General features: G+C 42.8%; 1 protein-coding gene across 6 annotated transcripts in view; it reads right to left on the bottom strand.

Annotated features, from left to right (window-relative positions):
• The window catches only part of si:ch211-267e7.3 (ADAMTS-like protein 2), a 111,066-nt gene that overhangs the window by 86,433 nt on the left and 7,436 nt on the right, over positions 1–17,197 (bottom strand). For 4 of the 6 annotated variants that reach the window (XR_005072272.1, XM_037085121.1, XM_037085122.1 and 1 more), the window contains exons 3-6: positions 12,850–12,925; positions 12,590–12,692; positions 12,154–12,299; positions 11,876–11,999 (exon numbers count right to left, since the gene is read on the bottom strand). Coding sequence is in view for 5 of the 6 variants with exons in the window: in XM_037085121.1 (XP_036941016.1) it covers positions 11,876–11,999; positions 12,154–12,299; positions 12,590–12,692; positions 12,850–12,925 (449 nt within the window). In the remaining variant the exon portion in view is untranslated. Of the gene's footprint in view, positions 1–11,875; positions 12,000–12,153; positions 12,300–12,589; positions 12,693–12,849; positions 12,926–17,197 lie in introns of those variants that run through there. The other 2 variants (XM_037085125.1, XM_037085126.1) reach the window with 2 other exon arrangements.

Below are 17,197 nucleotides of genomic sequence, written 5' to 3'. Positions count from 1 at the left end.
TTCACTTCTTAAAATCTTTCAGCCCTCTTCAACTTTCCTGTCTATTCATCTTCTTAAAATATTCATTTTTCTGCCATTTCAACTCCTTCAACCATTCCGCTTCCTGTTCAGCTATGAACTGTTCAACTATCAATATGTTCAACTTTTTAACCTCTTTCGGCCTTTAACTTTGCAACTTTTCTGGCTTTTCAGCTTTTTCAACATTTCACCAGGACTTTCAGCAGATTTCCAAGAGTATTTCAGCCTTCAGCATTCACACTGTATTTTCGTAGGAAATACAAATTTTTCTAGTGTTCTTCTGGAATTTATTAAAGTTTTTCATGATTCCGTACGTTTTTCGACACGCTTCTTCTCCTACAGTTTTTGTGCTACAGAAACCATTCAAGTATCAAAATGTGCAGCTTTTTAAGGACATTACTGCTTCTATTTTTCTTTTGTCTATCTTCAGCATACGTTCAGCTTTTTCATAAATTCAGCTTTTCATGAAAAAAATGTAACATTGCAGCAAATGGGAAAAGCTTCAAATCCTCTTCAAAAATCCTCGACTTTCAACCTCTTCTTCTCCCTCATGCTTTGAGCTAGAGACACCATTCCAACTTTAAAAGAGTCACAAAACCTTGAACTACTGGGCTTGTATTCAGTTTTTAAAGATATTGTACGATTTTGGATTAATCACAGTTTTAGTTTGAAGAACTTTTAGCCTGTCTTCTGACTTTATAATGGGTGTGTATTGCATGAGCTAGAGTGCGTGACATCATCAACTGCTGCACCCCAGAGTGTAGAGCGGCTCCAAAAGTGAGAAAAAAAATTCTCTTCAGCTTGATTTAGATCCAAAACCTTTCACTCAACATGGACAATGTATACATAGAAATGTAGGAAATCTTGTTGGCTTTCAGATGATGGTCTCATTTCAGATGTACGACTTACAGTTTTGGATGTGGAAGCCCTGGAGTGACAAGAAGTCACTAAGCCGCCCCATAAGCCGCAATGTTAATTTTGAGCCTAAATTTCTGGAAGACAGCAGACGGTACCTGATTTGTCTCTCGCATTTGTGCCCTCATTTCTCACTTTCCAGAAATAAAAACAAGATCACCGAGTTCGGCTATGTCTCCCCTCACTCACCATATAGATATTTTGGCCCTAACAGTTACGGTTTTTTGTAAAATCGCAGGAGTTTGGGAGGCATTTTCCCATTCATTCTTATGGGGACATTTTGTGTATCTGTAGAATGCGTGTGTATTGCGTCAGCTAGAGTGAGTGACACAATCACTTGATTGGAGAGCAGCTGGAAAATAATTGTGGTAAAATGTTTAAATAATTGCACTCTAGACACATTGTAAAATAGTTATGAGAAAATGTTTGTATAATGTGTGTACTATAAAAATGGTTAAAATACGATAAATACTATAGAAAAATATATAAAAACTGGGTTAAAAATGGCTTAATAAATATGATAAAATGTGTTAAAAAGCAGTTAAAGATCCACATGATATTAAGCTAAAGAAAAAAAGTAACAGTGGTGTATATTATTTATTTTCATGGAATGTACAGATGTGTAATTTTCTATTTATTATATTCAATCACAGTAATTTGTATATTTTCTTCTTTTGTGGTTTGAAGGTTTTTCACCTGCTAAAATACCAAACTGCTAAAATACCAAACTGCTAAGATACCAAACTGCTAAAATCCACACAATCTAAATAGCTTTTAAAAAAGTGGCTGAAGAAATGAAAATGGAACTGCCAAAATAAAAGGAGGAAAAATGGAAAAGAAGTTTGTGGTTATTGAGTGAAATCCAGTTCATCATCTCGGGGTAGACTAATCAGGTCCCTTTCAAGCGGGGAATCTGCACAAAAACATTAAAAGGCTTGACAGTGAAAAACCACTGGGACCAGGAGATCTGGAAACCTGGAGAAGAAAAGTAAGAATAAATCATGGCTGATGAAGTTATTGGGAATTCAGCTGAGCAGCTCAAGGTGGAGAGGACAACAGCTAAGCGAGCATTTTCTCACCTTGTCAACAGCATCATTCGGAACCATAAGGAAATGCTTGAGGAGGAGCTCAGGAACAATTTCAACAAACTCATGCAGGAGGCCGAAAGAGTCATGGAAGCAAATGACGATGTGGAGGCTGGGCTCATTGCAGAGCTGGAGGCAGAGCTGGACACAGATGAGGAAGCTGTGTTAACTGAACAGCAAAAAGCCGACCTGGCAAAGACTGCAAAGGAGTGCGAGCAGAAACTAAAAGAGGTCAAAGGGCTCATTCAGGATACTCTATGGGGAAAATTTGGAAAGGCTGAGTTATCCACCTCACTGCAGACAGCAGATGGAACATGTGAACTTGCTGCTGACACTTCCCCGTCGAATAGCAATCAAGAGGCATATGAATTCATGCTCAACCACCTGCAAAAGTTGATGGAGACTGCAAAGGAAACGTACAGTCGTTGGAAACGTTGGGTTCCTCTGGATGAGCAGGAGAGCTTCCAAGAACGTCTAAAAACACTTGAGCTTCTCGTCCCCAAGCTGGTTGCCAGGAAGGCCAACTTCATACAGGCAAGAATAAAGAAGGACACTGAAGGATTAATACTGACAGGGAATGCTTTCAGTTATCCTTCGCCAGCCATCAGACTGAAACCTACAGCCCTTCCTAAGTTTACAGGAAACAAGCGCGACTTTCACAGATGGAAGAAGGATTGGGAAGCACTGCAGAAGCAAGGTGAGCCCACTGGGTCAAGTGAGGTGAAGAAGGCTCAATTGCTGGACAGTTTGGAGGATAAAATTAGACGAGACCTCCGTCTCACAAGTTATAACACTGCAGAGGATATCTTCCAGGTTCTAGAGAACCGATTTGGAAATCGAACAACTATCGCTATCGAAATAGTGGAGGAGCTTCAGAGAATCCCACCTGTCAAAGCATACCAGCCACGTAACATAGTGGAGTTAATTCAAGCTGTGGAAAAGGCACTTCAGGACTTGAGTGATCTTGGAGACACAGGCGCTATTAAAAATCCACTGATGACAAAATCGATTGAAACCAAGCTTCCAGAAACCCTCAAAAAAGAATGGCTGGTTTATGTAGCTGACAAGAAGAATCCTGTGGCACTAGAGAAACGGTTTGACAGTCTGTTGTCATTTCTCAAAGAGCAGGAAAGCATATACGAACAGCTCGAGCAACTGAGGGACGAAGAGCCGAGTAGAAAGGAGAGTCGGACTGAAGCAAGACATGCTAGAACTAAGTCTACCAAAGCAGGAGGTGACTACCAAAGTGACCTACCAAACCAAATGCATGATGATGACAACAAGGCACTTGGACTGGGCTACATTGTTGAGGAAGACATGCTCCATGTTATGGTGGGAATCAATTTCTCCAAAAGAAAGGGGAAAATGCGGCTAGGTCAGGACCTTCTCCCAGAGCAAATCAAAACCCAGACACCAGATCCTCTAACAAGAAGAGAGCTTCTCAGCCAAGTAGCAGGGCTATATGACCCCATCGGCATAGTGACTCCAATTAAGCAGAAGGGAGCGATTCTGGTACGCAGAGCTTTCCAAGAGGCAAAAGAGGGAAGCAGTTTAGTCAGAGACACATGGGACATGGCACTCTCAGATGGCTCTTTGAAGAGTATGCACAGCTTGGGAAAGTCAAGTTTGTCAGGGCTCTGACTCCCTCTTGTCCCACAACTAAACCTAAACCCTTGGCAATCACCTTTTCTGATGGAAGCGAGCACACCTACCTGTATCTGAGATGGGTTACGGACCACGGCCAAATTGTCAGACTTCTGGAATCCAAGGCCAAGTTAACTCCCTTGGACACAGAGGAGATGCTGTTAAAGCAGAGATGTGTGGAGCAGTGTTCGCCTCACGCTTAAGGAAGTACTTCGAATTGCACAGTCAAATTCAAGTGGAAAAGTGGTATCATTTTGTGGATAGCCAAATCATCCTTGGAGCAATTCAGCGAGAAAGCTACGGCTTTCAGACGTTCTTCGCCAATCGGATTGGAGAGATCCAAACCAGCACAAGCATTCAGGACTGGTGGTGGATTCCTGGTTCTCACAATATCGCTGATATGATCACCAGAGGTGCCAGCCCTCAATACCTGAGTCAGGACTCGGAGTGGCAAAATGGACCGAAGTTCCTGGTATTGCCTGTGAGTGAGTGGCCAATAAAATCGGCGAAAGAATTGGCTGCCACCGCCAGAGAGAACATCAACAAGTTACAGAAGAAAGCTTTCGCTGCAGCATTAACAAAAGCCAAAACAGTGGAACAAGAACCAGAACCAACGAATCCAAGGAGACCACCTGCAGGGTCAGCTATTCTGAACCTTGTTGATGTCAAGTGGTTCAGTGTTCTAACTCGACTGATCAAGACAGTCGCATGGATTTGGAGAGCAGCAAAGAGGTTTCTTGGAAAGAATAAAGCCCTAAGCAATCCAAAGTGGGAGGCGATCTCTTTGACAGGAGTCATTACAGTGAGAGAACGAGAAAATGCTCTGAGAGATATTTTTTGTGCTGCGCAAATGGGCACAACCTTCCCAAGCACCACAACAGACCGACTGGTGGCCTATAAAGACCAGGATTCAGGGCTGATGGTCTGTGGTGGCAGAGTACAGAGCTTTGAGGAGGATAAACTTGCTGTTCCCATCCTGCCCGCCGATGCCTGGGTGTCTATGCTGCTAGCTCGGGAGGCTCACAAGGAGGGTCATGATGGAGTGGCTGGGACCTTGCTTAAAATGAGAAGGAAGGCTTGGGTCATAAAAGGAAGGCGAATTGCTCAAAGAGTTGTTGATCACTGCGTGATTTGCAAGAAGGCAAAAGCAAAGAAATGTCAACAAATAATGAGTGATCTGCCGCCTGAAAGAACTGAACCTGCTGCTCCCTTCGAATTTACAACAGTAGACCTCTTTGGACCCTACCATGTAGGTGATGACGTCAAAAAGAGGGTAAAACTCAAAGTCTGGGGAGTTGTCTTCTGTTGTATGGCCAGCAGAGCTATCCATACAGAGTTGGTCAACAGCTTATCCAGTGAAGGGTTTCTGATGGCTTATCAAAAGTTCACTGCAATCCGTGGGCACCCCAGGAAGATCTGGTCGGATCCAGGTACCAATTTCATTGGCGCAAAACCAGTTTTGGCAGAACTATATGCATTTTTGGACAACCTGGACCGAACAGCCCTTGAGGAGAACGCAGCAAAAAACGGAACGGAGTGGACATGGAAAATCCATCCTGCTGATTCTCCACACAGGAATGGTGCTGCAGAAGCTGCAGTGCGTGTTGTAAAGAAAGCACTCCAAAGTCTTGGAAAAGAATCACCACTCAGTTATAGTGAGTTTCAAACAGCTCTTTACATAGCAGCCAACCTGTCAAATGAATGTCCAATCGAGGATACAAAGCCGAGAAGACTGTATTCAGTACATTACTCCAAATACCCTTCTGCTTGGCCGAGCATCTCAGTGCGGAGACATTAAATCTTTTGATTTTTCCAGCTACCCTTATAAAAGACTTAGAGCAATGTAGACAGAAGTTAACAAGTTTTGGAAGAACTGGAGCCAACTTGCTGGTCCTAACTTGTTTATAAGGAGCAAGTGGCACACCACTCAGCGAAATGTCACTGTTGGAGACATTGTGTGGCTAAGTGATCAAAATGCACTGAGAGGGCAATTCAAGCTGGGCAGAGTGGTCAGTACCAACCCCGACCACAAAGGCATCGTGAGAGACGTTAATGTACGGATCTTTCCAAGCTACTCCATTCCTATGACAAAAGTTTTGAAAGGAAAGGTGAAGAATTCCACTCAGGTTAAGGAGAGGATCCAAGCCACAATTGTTCACAGGGATGTTAGGCGGCTGGTTGTCTTACTTCCAGTAGAAGACCAAATGGACAGCGGTGCATCCGGAGACAAAGTTCAAACCTAAAGGTCAAAGTTTGACTTCAAAGTGGCGATCTTCCAAGTGTTTCCATTGGAAGGTCAAGTGGGAGGTGTCAAGTCAAACCGGAAAACTGGAATGAGAAAAATATCACGAGAAATTGTAAAAGCGCACGGGACTGAAAATGGGCGGAACCGATGTGCCTGCCGAGTCCCACCCGGGGCTTTTAAGAGGGCACACAGCACTGGAAGCGGGAAGCAACAGAAGATGGCTTGCTGTCACAAACTTGAGCAGTAGTAAGTCGAGACTGTGCCACGAATTGCCACTTAAGGCATGCAGGACTGATGGTCTACAGCACCCGATTGGCAGCCGGTAAGGAACTGAGCTCTGGATGAATGGAAAGAGACGTAATCTGCCGCTAATGCAGATAACGTTAGCTTAGCTTTAGCCGCACGGTCGGCAGTGAGAGACTCTATTTAACCCTTTAATGGGTGACGGTAGTGTTTGTTATTCAGGTGAAGTGTGTCCTGCTTGTGTGTGGTATAAATCATGGTGAAGATAATGTGAACTTATTTCTAATGCGTTTAACATTATGTATGGTGCTGGTTTGAATAATTTCACTTTAGTACTGGGAAAATAATTGTGGTAAAATGTTTAAATAATTGCACTCTAGACACATTGTAAAATAGTTATGAGAAAATGTTTGTATAATGTGTGTACTATAAAAATGGTTAAAATACGATAAATACTATAGAAAAATATATAAAAACTGGGTTAAAAATGGCTTAATAAATATGATAAAATGTGTTAAAAAGCAGTTAAAGATCCACATGATATTAAGCTAAAGAAAAAAAGTAACAGTGGTGTATATTATTTATTTTCATGGAATGTACAGATGTGTAATTTTCTATTTATTATATTCAATCACAGTAATTTGTATATTTTCTTCTTTTGTGGTTTGAAGGTTTTTCACCTGCTAAAATACCAAACTGCTAAAATACCAAACTGCTAAGATACCAAACTGCTAAAATCCACACAATCCAAATACCTTTTAAAGAAGTGGCTGAAGAAATGAAAATGGAACTGCCAAAATAAAAGGAGGAAAAATGGAAAAGAAGTTTGTGGTTATTGAGTGAAATCCAGTTCATCATCTCGGGGTAGACTAATCAGGTCCCTTTCAAACGGGGAATCTGCACAAAAACATTAAAAGGCTTGACACTGATATTCATCTTTCCGCCTTTTCAACTCCTTCAACCATTCTGCTCTTTCCGCCGTCCTCAGCTTTTCTGCCTTTACATCTGTTAAAAATATTCATCTTTGTGCCTTTGCAGCTTTTTTATACATTCTGCTTCATGTTCCGCTACAGAAACTGTTCAGCTATCAATTGGTTCAACTTTTTAAGCTCTTTCTGCCTTTAACTTTTCAACTTTTCCAGCTTTTCAGCTTCTTCATCTTTTCAGCACTACATTCAGCAGATTTCCCTTCGGCCTTCAGCATTCACACTGTATTTTCGCAGGAAATACAATTTTTTCTAGTTTTCCTATTGATATTGAAGCTAATATATGAAGTTCAACTGTTTCACTTCAGATATTTATTTTCTTTGTTATTATTTCATATATGTCAACACATGTTCACAAATGTTTCTTACAATAAAACATCTTTACCAACTGTTCTGTGTTTTCATTGTTTGATATGGAATTTTCATGTTAACAAGTAAAAGATAGTAAACTATAAGCAATGTAAGATAGAGGAAGCAGTTACTTTTCATCATAACACTTTTGCGATAAATTAATAGTATTTATGTGACTAAAAGCATACTGCATTATTCTCCTCAGACGTAAGGTCCATAGTCTTCCTGATAAATGTTCAGTGCATTCTGCAGTGCAAATACATTCAGGCAGACAGGTTCTGGGCCAGGACAGTCCACCATGCATGATGGTGGCTCAGGAAACTGCTGTAGTCTTCGTGTAACCTAGAAATTATGAAAGGTAAGTAAGTGACAATAGATTAGAGAAAAGAGAGACTGCAAAATGACAATCTTGATTGCCCAGTGTTCACACTTAATTGTGGTATTTCCATACAGCAAATATTCTCGGGTTCTGTAGGCATTTGTTCACAATTGCCACAGGAACACCTGTTTTTAAGCAGAATTTTTATTGTTCACTGGAAACTATGATAGCTAATGAATCACGTTGCATTGTTTCTTTTGTAATATTTATTCAAAGTTTATGTTCCATTGTAACAGGTTAAAAAAACAATACTGCTGGTAGAGAGGTGATGGGAGGCAACTGTGGCTTACTGAAAACTACAGTTGTTGAAAATTGCTGGCAGTAGCTAATTACAGGTCGTCATTGCAAATAAGAACGGGTTCTCACATGACTTACCTGGCTACATAAAGGTAAATAAATAATATGAGGTTACGCTTTCTCTAAAAACGGCAATTGCTAAGTTGCATCCGCGTTACTGCAACTGAACACCAGTAAACGCCAGCCGAGGTTTGGCTAAGCTTTATGATGTAAACACTCGAGGCAGGAGAAGGGGTGTGTTACCTGTAACAACACAGGGGAGACGGCTAGTAAGCCCGTAAAACTTTCGTTATTCTATGCAGTAACACAAAAGTAATGTCGAGGTAACAAAGTTAACTACTAACCATTGAGAAACATCCATGTTCATTCTCGGCAGCTGACTTTCTTCTGGCGCCTCTTGTTGTTCTGGATCAGACTCCGGGTCAAACATGTACGGCAGCCATTACTCCCACAAACTCAGCCATTGCCATGGTCACAGGATGCCATCCTCACATGTTCCACAATGCAGGAAGAGGTGGGCAGCGCAATTGAGTTATCTTTGGGCGGTGCACAGAGTAGCTCATTAGCATTTAAAGGGAAAGGCACTCAAACCGGCCACCTAGAGCAGAAACTGGTGTTTCAAGAACCCTGCTGTGCTCAGTCCTTCAGCTTTTTTTGACCAAAGCATGTTACAAACATTCCATTCAGAGATTCGGAGAGAAAAGAATGTAGGGCTAGCATTAAGAAATGGACCTCCTCCCTGCTGTCTCCACACCTACAACCTGTCCATATGGAAACGCTCTTTAGTGTAAACACACATGTTTTGCATCGTTTTGGCCAATCGTCCACATGGATCCTGTAAACACAGTGCCTGAAAATGCACTTTTTTGAAACCAGGTCTCAGGGTGGAAAAATCTGAAAAACGCTGCCCTTGTGTTTTTGTGTAGACAGCAAATCTGCATACTTTCCGAAACGATGACACCATCACCTTGACCTCTTGCCTCCAACCTCTGAACCCCATGATGTCTCATAACAACAACAACAACGGACTACATGCTTGTGTTCGTGCCTTTCTTGCAACTTACCCGACTTGCAGTTGAGTGTGAGTCGCAGCAGCAGTTTGATCTCATTAACAGTCCACACAAACGATTCTGGTTTCCTTGAACTAGCCACTTTCATCCTCTTCATGCTGTGTTCGGTTTCTCCATCTACTGTCTGTTTGTTTACAGCATGCAAGCTTCATGCACATGCTCCATCTCCTCTTCTCCATTTTTGGTGAATTTCAAGCGCCACCTATAGGCCTGGAATGTGAACTACAGCATTTACAGTCATTTTCAGTGGATCCGTATGGACGCAAATATTCTTGAAACGATGCAGAGGAAGACTGAGGAAAAACAGATTGTTTTCGTATGTGTGGACGAGCCCTGAGAAAGAAGCGGGGGGGAACCAATACACCCTGACTTTTCAGCCCTCTTTCTATCTCCTAAACAGCCACAAATTAACCCTACTTCTCCAAGAAAGCCTCTTCTCCACTAGCACCTTCGACCTTGACTACTGGGTGTGGAGTAAAGGTCAAAGAGGGGATGATGTTCCCAACCCCGTGCCCAGACAAACAGGGAGGCAGACTGTCATTGAGATCCAGAAGTTTTTGTACACAGGCCATGTCAACCGAATGAAATGAAGGAGGTTGCAGAGGAACCACCTGACACAAAGACTGGAGTTTGGTGGACCAGAGTCCTGGACAGAGATCACAGTCTAAAAACAAAAGTAAGAGGAGAAGGAGACTGAGTCCACATCAAACTATCAATGAGGGTGCAACAGTACTGAGAGAAGACCAGTGCTACAAAGGGAAAGCGATGGGAATCCTGAGCTTAATCGGCAAGAAAGACGAGATCCAGAAGAATCCTGGCCACATGCACCACCTAAAGGTGTTCATTCTCCAGGATTCCCCTTGACACAGCAAGAGGAGACAATGGAGGAAGGCCAGAGCATTGAGCAGCACATAGACGTGAGAAAATTAGACACAAGTAATGATGAGACACATACACACAGTCTCTCACACACACACACACACACACACACACACACACACACACACACACAGAAACCAGGGGTGATTGGAAAAAAAAATCCTGAGCCTGAACATTGGGGGGGGGGCTGCTCCTGTACCTACAAGGCTATCACCTACAGTGAATCTCAGAGCACATCTATGGGCAAAGCTACGGGTTTTCTTGTTCTTGATAAGGAATAATGCCAGAGGTACGGTATTGTCAAGGGGGGTCTGGGGGTATGTTCCCCTGGGAGAAATTTTTGAAAAATAGCCCCTTTAATGATTCTGGTGCATTTTGTGGAAATAACATCATGACATTCAGACATGAGATAAACAAACCCAATGTGAGCCAATATAACAGAAGCACCAGCTCCCAAAGGGCTTTCCACCTCTTCTGTTAGGGCTGGGTATTGTTAAGAACCTCACGATTTGATTTGATTTTGATTCTTTAGGTCGCAAATCAATTCAATATTGTTTCTGTTCAATATTGATTCAAATGCTTGGATATTTATTCAGTAATAAGTAGTAATAAACAAATAATTCATTCAAGTACCTGCTGATGACTTTTAAATTCAAAAAAGAAATCTTAAATTATAAATCTTTCGTCTTGGAAGTTCTAGTTCGAACTGAAATGTAAGCAAAGGCACACAATAATTTTAGTTATAAAATAGTGCAACCATATTTAAGCTGAGAAAGTGCCATTGTTTCTGGGACTGAATGGTACATTTTTGTCTGACATAAACATAGACATGGCCGCGGTACCTCCGACCTCCAGCTAGACACGAGGGGGTAAAATGTTGACACTGTACCCCCCTCTCTCCCCAGAGAAGAGTGCTACCCGCAGGTGCATGTTGCAGCGGCCAGGGTGAGACCGGCTGCCCTGGGAGTTTACAGTCTTCGAAAGACCGATGCATCAGACATCGGCTACCCGTCTCTGCAACTCCGACGGTGTTTCCGCAGAGCATCACCCTCCGACCCTCAAGCAAGGCGCTTCCAGCTGCTGGAGGCAGGGACCGAGAGTTGTCCGGCATGTGACAGCGGGTGGTCGGGGGCTGCTGCTTGCCTGAATCTATTCAGAGGATCTTCTGAGTCGATATTCAATTGGGAAAAAATATATTGCTATGCACTGATAATTCCATATTTTTAACCACCTCTTTCCAAGCCCAGCACCATTTGCTCTTAACGCCTTTGTCGGCATATTTAGTGTCCCCTGGCTTCATGAATTTGCGGTCTATCCTGACACCACGGTGTGCATTGCCAACATGGAAAACCCAGATTCAACAGCACTTGTAGCGACTGCTCTCTGAATCAATCTGGCCACCGTATTTCTGATTGGCTAGTAAACCTTTCGTTAGTGTGACTGAGTGAAATTTGTGCCTCTGTTAGAACCAAAGAACTGTATATTAGATCTCTGGGCAAACCCATTTTTTTTTTGTTTTTTGTTTTTTTTGCAATCACTGGAGATCCGGCACAGATAGGGGAGCAGGCTGCTGAAGGCCCAGATGAACACAAAGTATAGCTGTGTGAAGTTTGAAGCTGTATGTACCTTAATTCAAAACCAGGTAACTTGACTTCAGTCTGAATGTTATATATTGTCTACTCATAGGCACATCTGTCTACGTATGTGTGTGTGTGTGTGTGTGTGTGTGTGTGTGTGTGTGTGTGTGTGTGTGTGTGTGTTACCTAACTGTGTGAGTGCCTTCCTGTATGATCCAGCGATGCGCTGGCATGAAGTCCCATTGCCACCACATACTCCACATTTGTCTACTGTCTTACTGCTGTACAGCTCTCCATCACATCCTACAGGCTAGAGGAGAATAGAAGGTAAAACTCTGAAGAGAAATAGGCTGTTCATCCAGCCAAATATATGTTGGGTGGTATTTAATACATTAAAACACATACAGTACCAGTAATTCTTACAACAAAAATAATGACATCACAAGTGTTTCTTGTTGGGTTACCTGACATTTTCCCTCTATGCAGACTCCAAGGTATTTGGTATCGCGGCAGAAGGTACCATCATGGGCAGGCACTAGCAGCTGCCGCTCACCACTGATGGTTGTACACTGCAGGTCACATGGTTTATTGGAGATGCTGATGTAATCAGCTACATGGGACATAACATATTAATAATTAAAACATACTTTATTGACAATGCAAAATATGATTTCTGTGTAATGAAAGCTTCAGTGAGTTACATGTGGTTATCTTTTTGAATTGCCTGAGATCAGATAACATGCTGATCTCTGAAGTTCCTCCTTAATGTCCAGTATAATCAGCTGAAGAGGTAGGAAGAGTCTATACCACTGCATTTCAGTTTTCTGTGTTATTGATTACTGAATCAATAAAAGGGACAGATAGATAGAAAAAAGCCTGACTGTTGGATGGATATTATACCTGGGTATAGAGGTATCCACTGGTAGTATCTTGTTCCAAAAGATTTAGAATTGAACTGGGAACACTGATGCTGTTTGAAGCTGACACTGGGGCTGGGACAGGGCTGAAAAACACAACATACACACATAGAAAAGGACACTTACAGCTAAAAGAGTGTTTTAAGTGTTGCTAGTTTCCTCCTGTAAACCTCAGTGCTCTAAGGGTTAAGGATTCAGTGGATAATTAATCAGTATAGTGTCAATATCAATGCAGTATCATACCTGGTTAGGGCAGAGCTGGTACTTTTTAGGAGAGCCAACACAATATGAGCTGTTAACATTCTGAGTGGTGGACAGCCTGAGACAGAGATGGGATACAATACAGGGTTTAAGAATATCATAAGGTTAATATATTGTATTAATAAGCCTATTAACATATAATGGATTAAATATTATTGACGGATATTGCTTGAAAAGCTGTAATGTGTCAAATTTGGTCAGAATTTCAAGGTACCTCCAAAAATAATGGGGGACAACTAACTAACTTAACTAACTGAGTGTTTTTATACATAGATTTAAGTCTATCCATCTGCAATAAGGGTTTGAAAAAAAGAGAGAGACTTAAAAGTGGGGCCACATGCTGTCATATGCTCAAATCATGCTTAATTTACTACAGCATTTGGGAAGCCTGTAGTTGATTTTATTATGTAAATGTTTTATTTTACCAACATGCGATAGCAGGGACACTGTCATTCAAAACTAGCCTGCTACATTACCAACAATGAATGTAACTATAGCTGAAAAACTAGTACAATAAGGATAGAGACTATTCATCCCTGAACACCATGCAGTTCATGTAGGCTTTATGATGCAGTTGCATGATGTCAAAAGTCTTGAACAGCAATATTCTGCTCCTCTCTACAAGAAACTGTCAAAGACAGCTTCAGGACACACAACATGCTACACACACACTATTCTCTCTCTCTCTCTCTCTCTCTCTCTCTCTCTCTCTCTCTCTCTCTCTCTCTCTCTCTCTCTCTCTCTCTCTCTCTCTCTCTCTCTCTCTCTCTCTCTCTCTCTCTCTCTCTCTCTCTCTCTCTCTCTCTCTCTCTCTCTCTCTCTCTCTCTCTCTCTCTCTCTCTCTCTCTCTCTCTCTCTCTCTCTCTCTCTTTATTGCCAAGTACGATGTTACACATACGAGGAATTTGTTGTGGTGATATTGGTGCATGCATCAAATAACTATTAAGTGAAAATATAACAAATTAACAATATAAACTATTTAAAGAATAGAAAATATAACAAATTAACAATATAAACTATTTTAAAAATTAGAAAATATAACTATACAATATAAATATATATACACAATCTGTTTTTTGGGTAAAAGGATAAAAGGAGCAGACCGGCTGGCAGTGAACAATTACAAGAATGATGTGCAAATGAAAATGTGCAAATGAACAGGATGTTCAAGATGAGCGTTAATGTAACGCATAAAGTTATGGTACTGTCAGTGTGACAGTAGAGTCAGTGGTAGAGGTGGAGTGTGAGGAGTGTCAGGGGGGATTCAGGCCTTGTTGATAAGGCTGACAGCAGACGGGAAGAAACTGTTCTTGTGGCGTGAGGTTTTGGTCCTGATGGACCGCAGCCTCCTGCCAGAGGGGAGTGTCTCAAAGAGTTTGTGACCGGGATGGGAGGGATTAGCAACAATCTTTCCTGCACGCCTCAGGGTCCTGGAGGTGTACAGGTCCTGAAGAGACGGGAGGTTGCAGCCAATCACCTTCTCTGCTGACCGAATGACACGCTGCAGCCTGCCCTTGTCCTTGGCGGTGGCAGCAGCGTACCAGATGGTGATGGAGGAGGTGAGGATGGACTCAATGATGGCTGTGTAGAAGTGCACCATCATTGTCTTCGGCAGACTGAATTTCTGCAGCTGCCGCAGGAAGTACATCCTCTGCTGTGCTTTCTTGATGAGGGAGCTAATGTTCAGCTCCCACTTGAGTTCTTCCTGTAGTCCACAACCATCTCCACTGTCTTTAGAGCATTGAGCTCTAGGCTGTTCTGGTTACACCAGGTCACCAGGTGGTCAACCTCCCACCTGTAGGCGGACTCGTCACCATCAGAGATGAGTCCGATGAGGGTGGTGTCGTCCGCAAACTTCAGGAGCTTGACGGACTGGTGACTGGAGGTGCAGCTGTTGGTGTACAGGGAGAAGAGCAGAGGAGAAAGAACACAGCCCTGGGGGGATCCGGTACTGATAGTCTGTGCATCGGAGATGTGTTTTCCCAGCTTTACACGCTGTTTCCTGTCAGACAGGAAGTCAGTAATCCACCTGCAGGTGGAGTCAGGCACGTTCAGCTGGGAGAGCTTCTCCTGTAGCAGAGCTGGGATGATGGTGTTGAAAGCAGAGCTGAAATCCACAAACAGGATCCTGGCGTAGGTTCCTGTAGAGTCCAGGTGCTGGAGGATATAGTGGAGGGCCAGGTTGACAGCATCGTCTACAGACCTGTTGGCTCTGTAGGCAAACTGCAGGGGGTCCAGGAGAGGGTCGGTGATGTCCTTGAGGTGAGAGAGCACAAGGCGCTCAAAGGACTTCATGACCACAGAGGTCAGGGCGACGGGTCTGAAGTCGTTAAGTCCGGTGGTCCTTGGCTTCTTGGGGACAGGGATGATGGTTGAGGTCTTGAAGCAGGCTGGCACGTGACAGGTCTCCAGTGAGGTGTTAAAAATGTCTGTGAACACTGGGGACAGCTGGTCAGCACAGTGCTTCAGGGAGGATGGGGAGACCGAATCCGGTCAAGCAGCTTTCCGGGGGTTCGCTGGACCGGCTTCGGAACTATTCATTAGTATCATTATTATATCTGTGTGACCTAATGCACTGGCTACTTCTCCTTAGCGAAACATCTGATGTCAGGTGGGAGTGATGGCGATGCTACTCTTAGCTGGTTTTCCAGGGTTGGGTCAGTCAGTCTTGAGCAGAGCTGACTCTGAAAGAGTTAGTTTAGAAAAGAAGCAAGCAGAGGGAGATTGTTGTATCTGCCTTTGAGCTCATCATTGCTTTGCAGCTCAATCATTTACAGCTGCAGTTTGTGGAAAAACAAAACATGACACAAGACATGATACAAAGACATGATACCAAGACAAGCGAATATAAGACAAAAAAAACATAATCAGAGCATAACACAAGGACCTGACTCTAGAGTCATGACAGTACCAAAAAGTCTTGTGGGCCGTGTGGCCCGGAAGCCAGAGGTTCCCCACCCCAGAACTAAAATCTGGCCCAATCTTAAAAATCTCCCCTTTGATCAAAGTGAAGAATCAAATGGCCAATAAAAACTAAACATGAGGGCTGAGCCTGTGGGCTAAGCTAAGTGGACATTTGGAAAATTACAAAATTGGGGTGAAGAAAAGAACAGGGAGAACTGCTACCATTCCCAACCATCTCTTTCCCAAACTTTTCTTCTGGTATACATTCTGTGTAGCCCAGCACAGATCATGGGACATCTCACTCACTCCTGTTTCTTTGTGGAATCAACAGTAATTCACTGGCATTTAGTGCTTGTAATAAAAAAGTGAGTTTTTTTTCTGTAATGAGTAGCAAGCAGCTGCCACTATGACCAACAAGTACTTGTATACACTTCTCAGACGCTTGCCACAAAGTTCACATTCTGGAATGCTTCATAATGACTAATGCAAATGTTATCCCCGTTACTGTCTCATTCAACTGACTACTTACAAACAGAATTATTACCATAACTTGCTCATTTGTTTGCGATTTGAGCCCTAACTTCACCTTCCTTTTGTTGTGGTGAGCATTTCTCAACTTCACAGAACAACCCCTGTTTCCAACTCAGAAGCACTGCCTTCAATTAAGGCTGCTTTTTGCAACTTTTCAGCAGCTTTTTGAGTTCGCTATGATACAAAGTTAGTCTTATACTACAGCCCATCTAATATATCTTCTGGCAAATGTTCTTTATAATATCCACCTATCAGTATCAGTATTAAACCTCTCTTTACAGGACAGATCACAGCATGCGACAGTCAATGGCAAAATATCCACCAACATTATAATAAACACAGGGGTCCCACAAGGTTGTGTCTTATCACCCATTCTTTTCTCCATCTACACAAACAAGATAACCTGCAACATGGACAATATGACACTTTTCAAATACTCCGATGACATGGCCTTGGTGGCTCACCTGACGGACTCTAACAGTCTAACAGCATATCAACAACAGGTGGACTCACTCTCATTGAGGAAAGCTTCTTAGAGCTTAACATCTCTAAGACCAAGGAGCTGTGCTGCTGCAGGAGAGTGACACCTGGTGTTTCCGCCCACCCTCTACTGCAGCCACTGAAGATCAAAGAGCAGGAGGTGGAGCAGGTGGAGGCATTCAGGTATCTGGGCATTGAGGTGGACACAACACTGTCCTTCTCTGTCCACACTGAACACAACTACAAAAAGGTACAACAACGTCTCTTCTTGCTGAGGAAACTGAGGAGTTTGTGAGCAAAGACATCTTAACAGTTGTTTACAGATCACTCATCACCCTCCGTCAGAGACAAATGCAAACTGTCACACATCATCAAACACTCAAGTAAAATAGCAGGCACACACAGTCCTCCCTCT

Source organism: Acanthopagrus latus, chromosome 21, assembly GCF_904848185.1.
Source record: "Acanthopagrus latus isolate v.2019 chromosome 21, fAcaLat1.1, whole genome shotgun sequence".
Taxonomy (NCBI): Eukaryota; Metazoa; Chordata; class Actinopteri; order Spariformes; family Sparidae; genus Acanthopagrus; species Acanthopagrus latus.
This window is presented reverse-complemented; position numbering and strand designations above follow the sequence as displayed.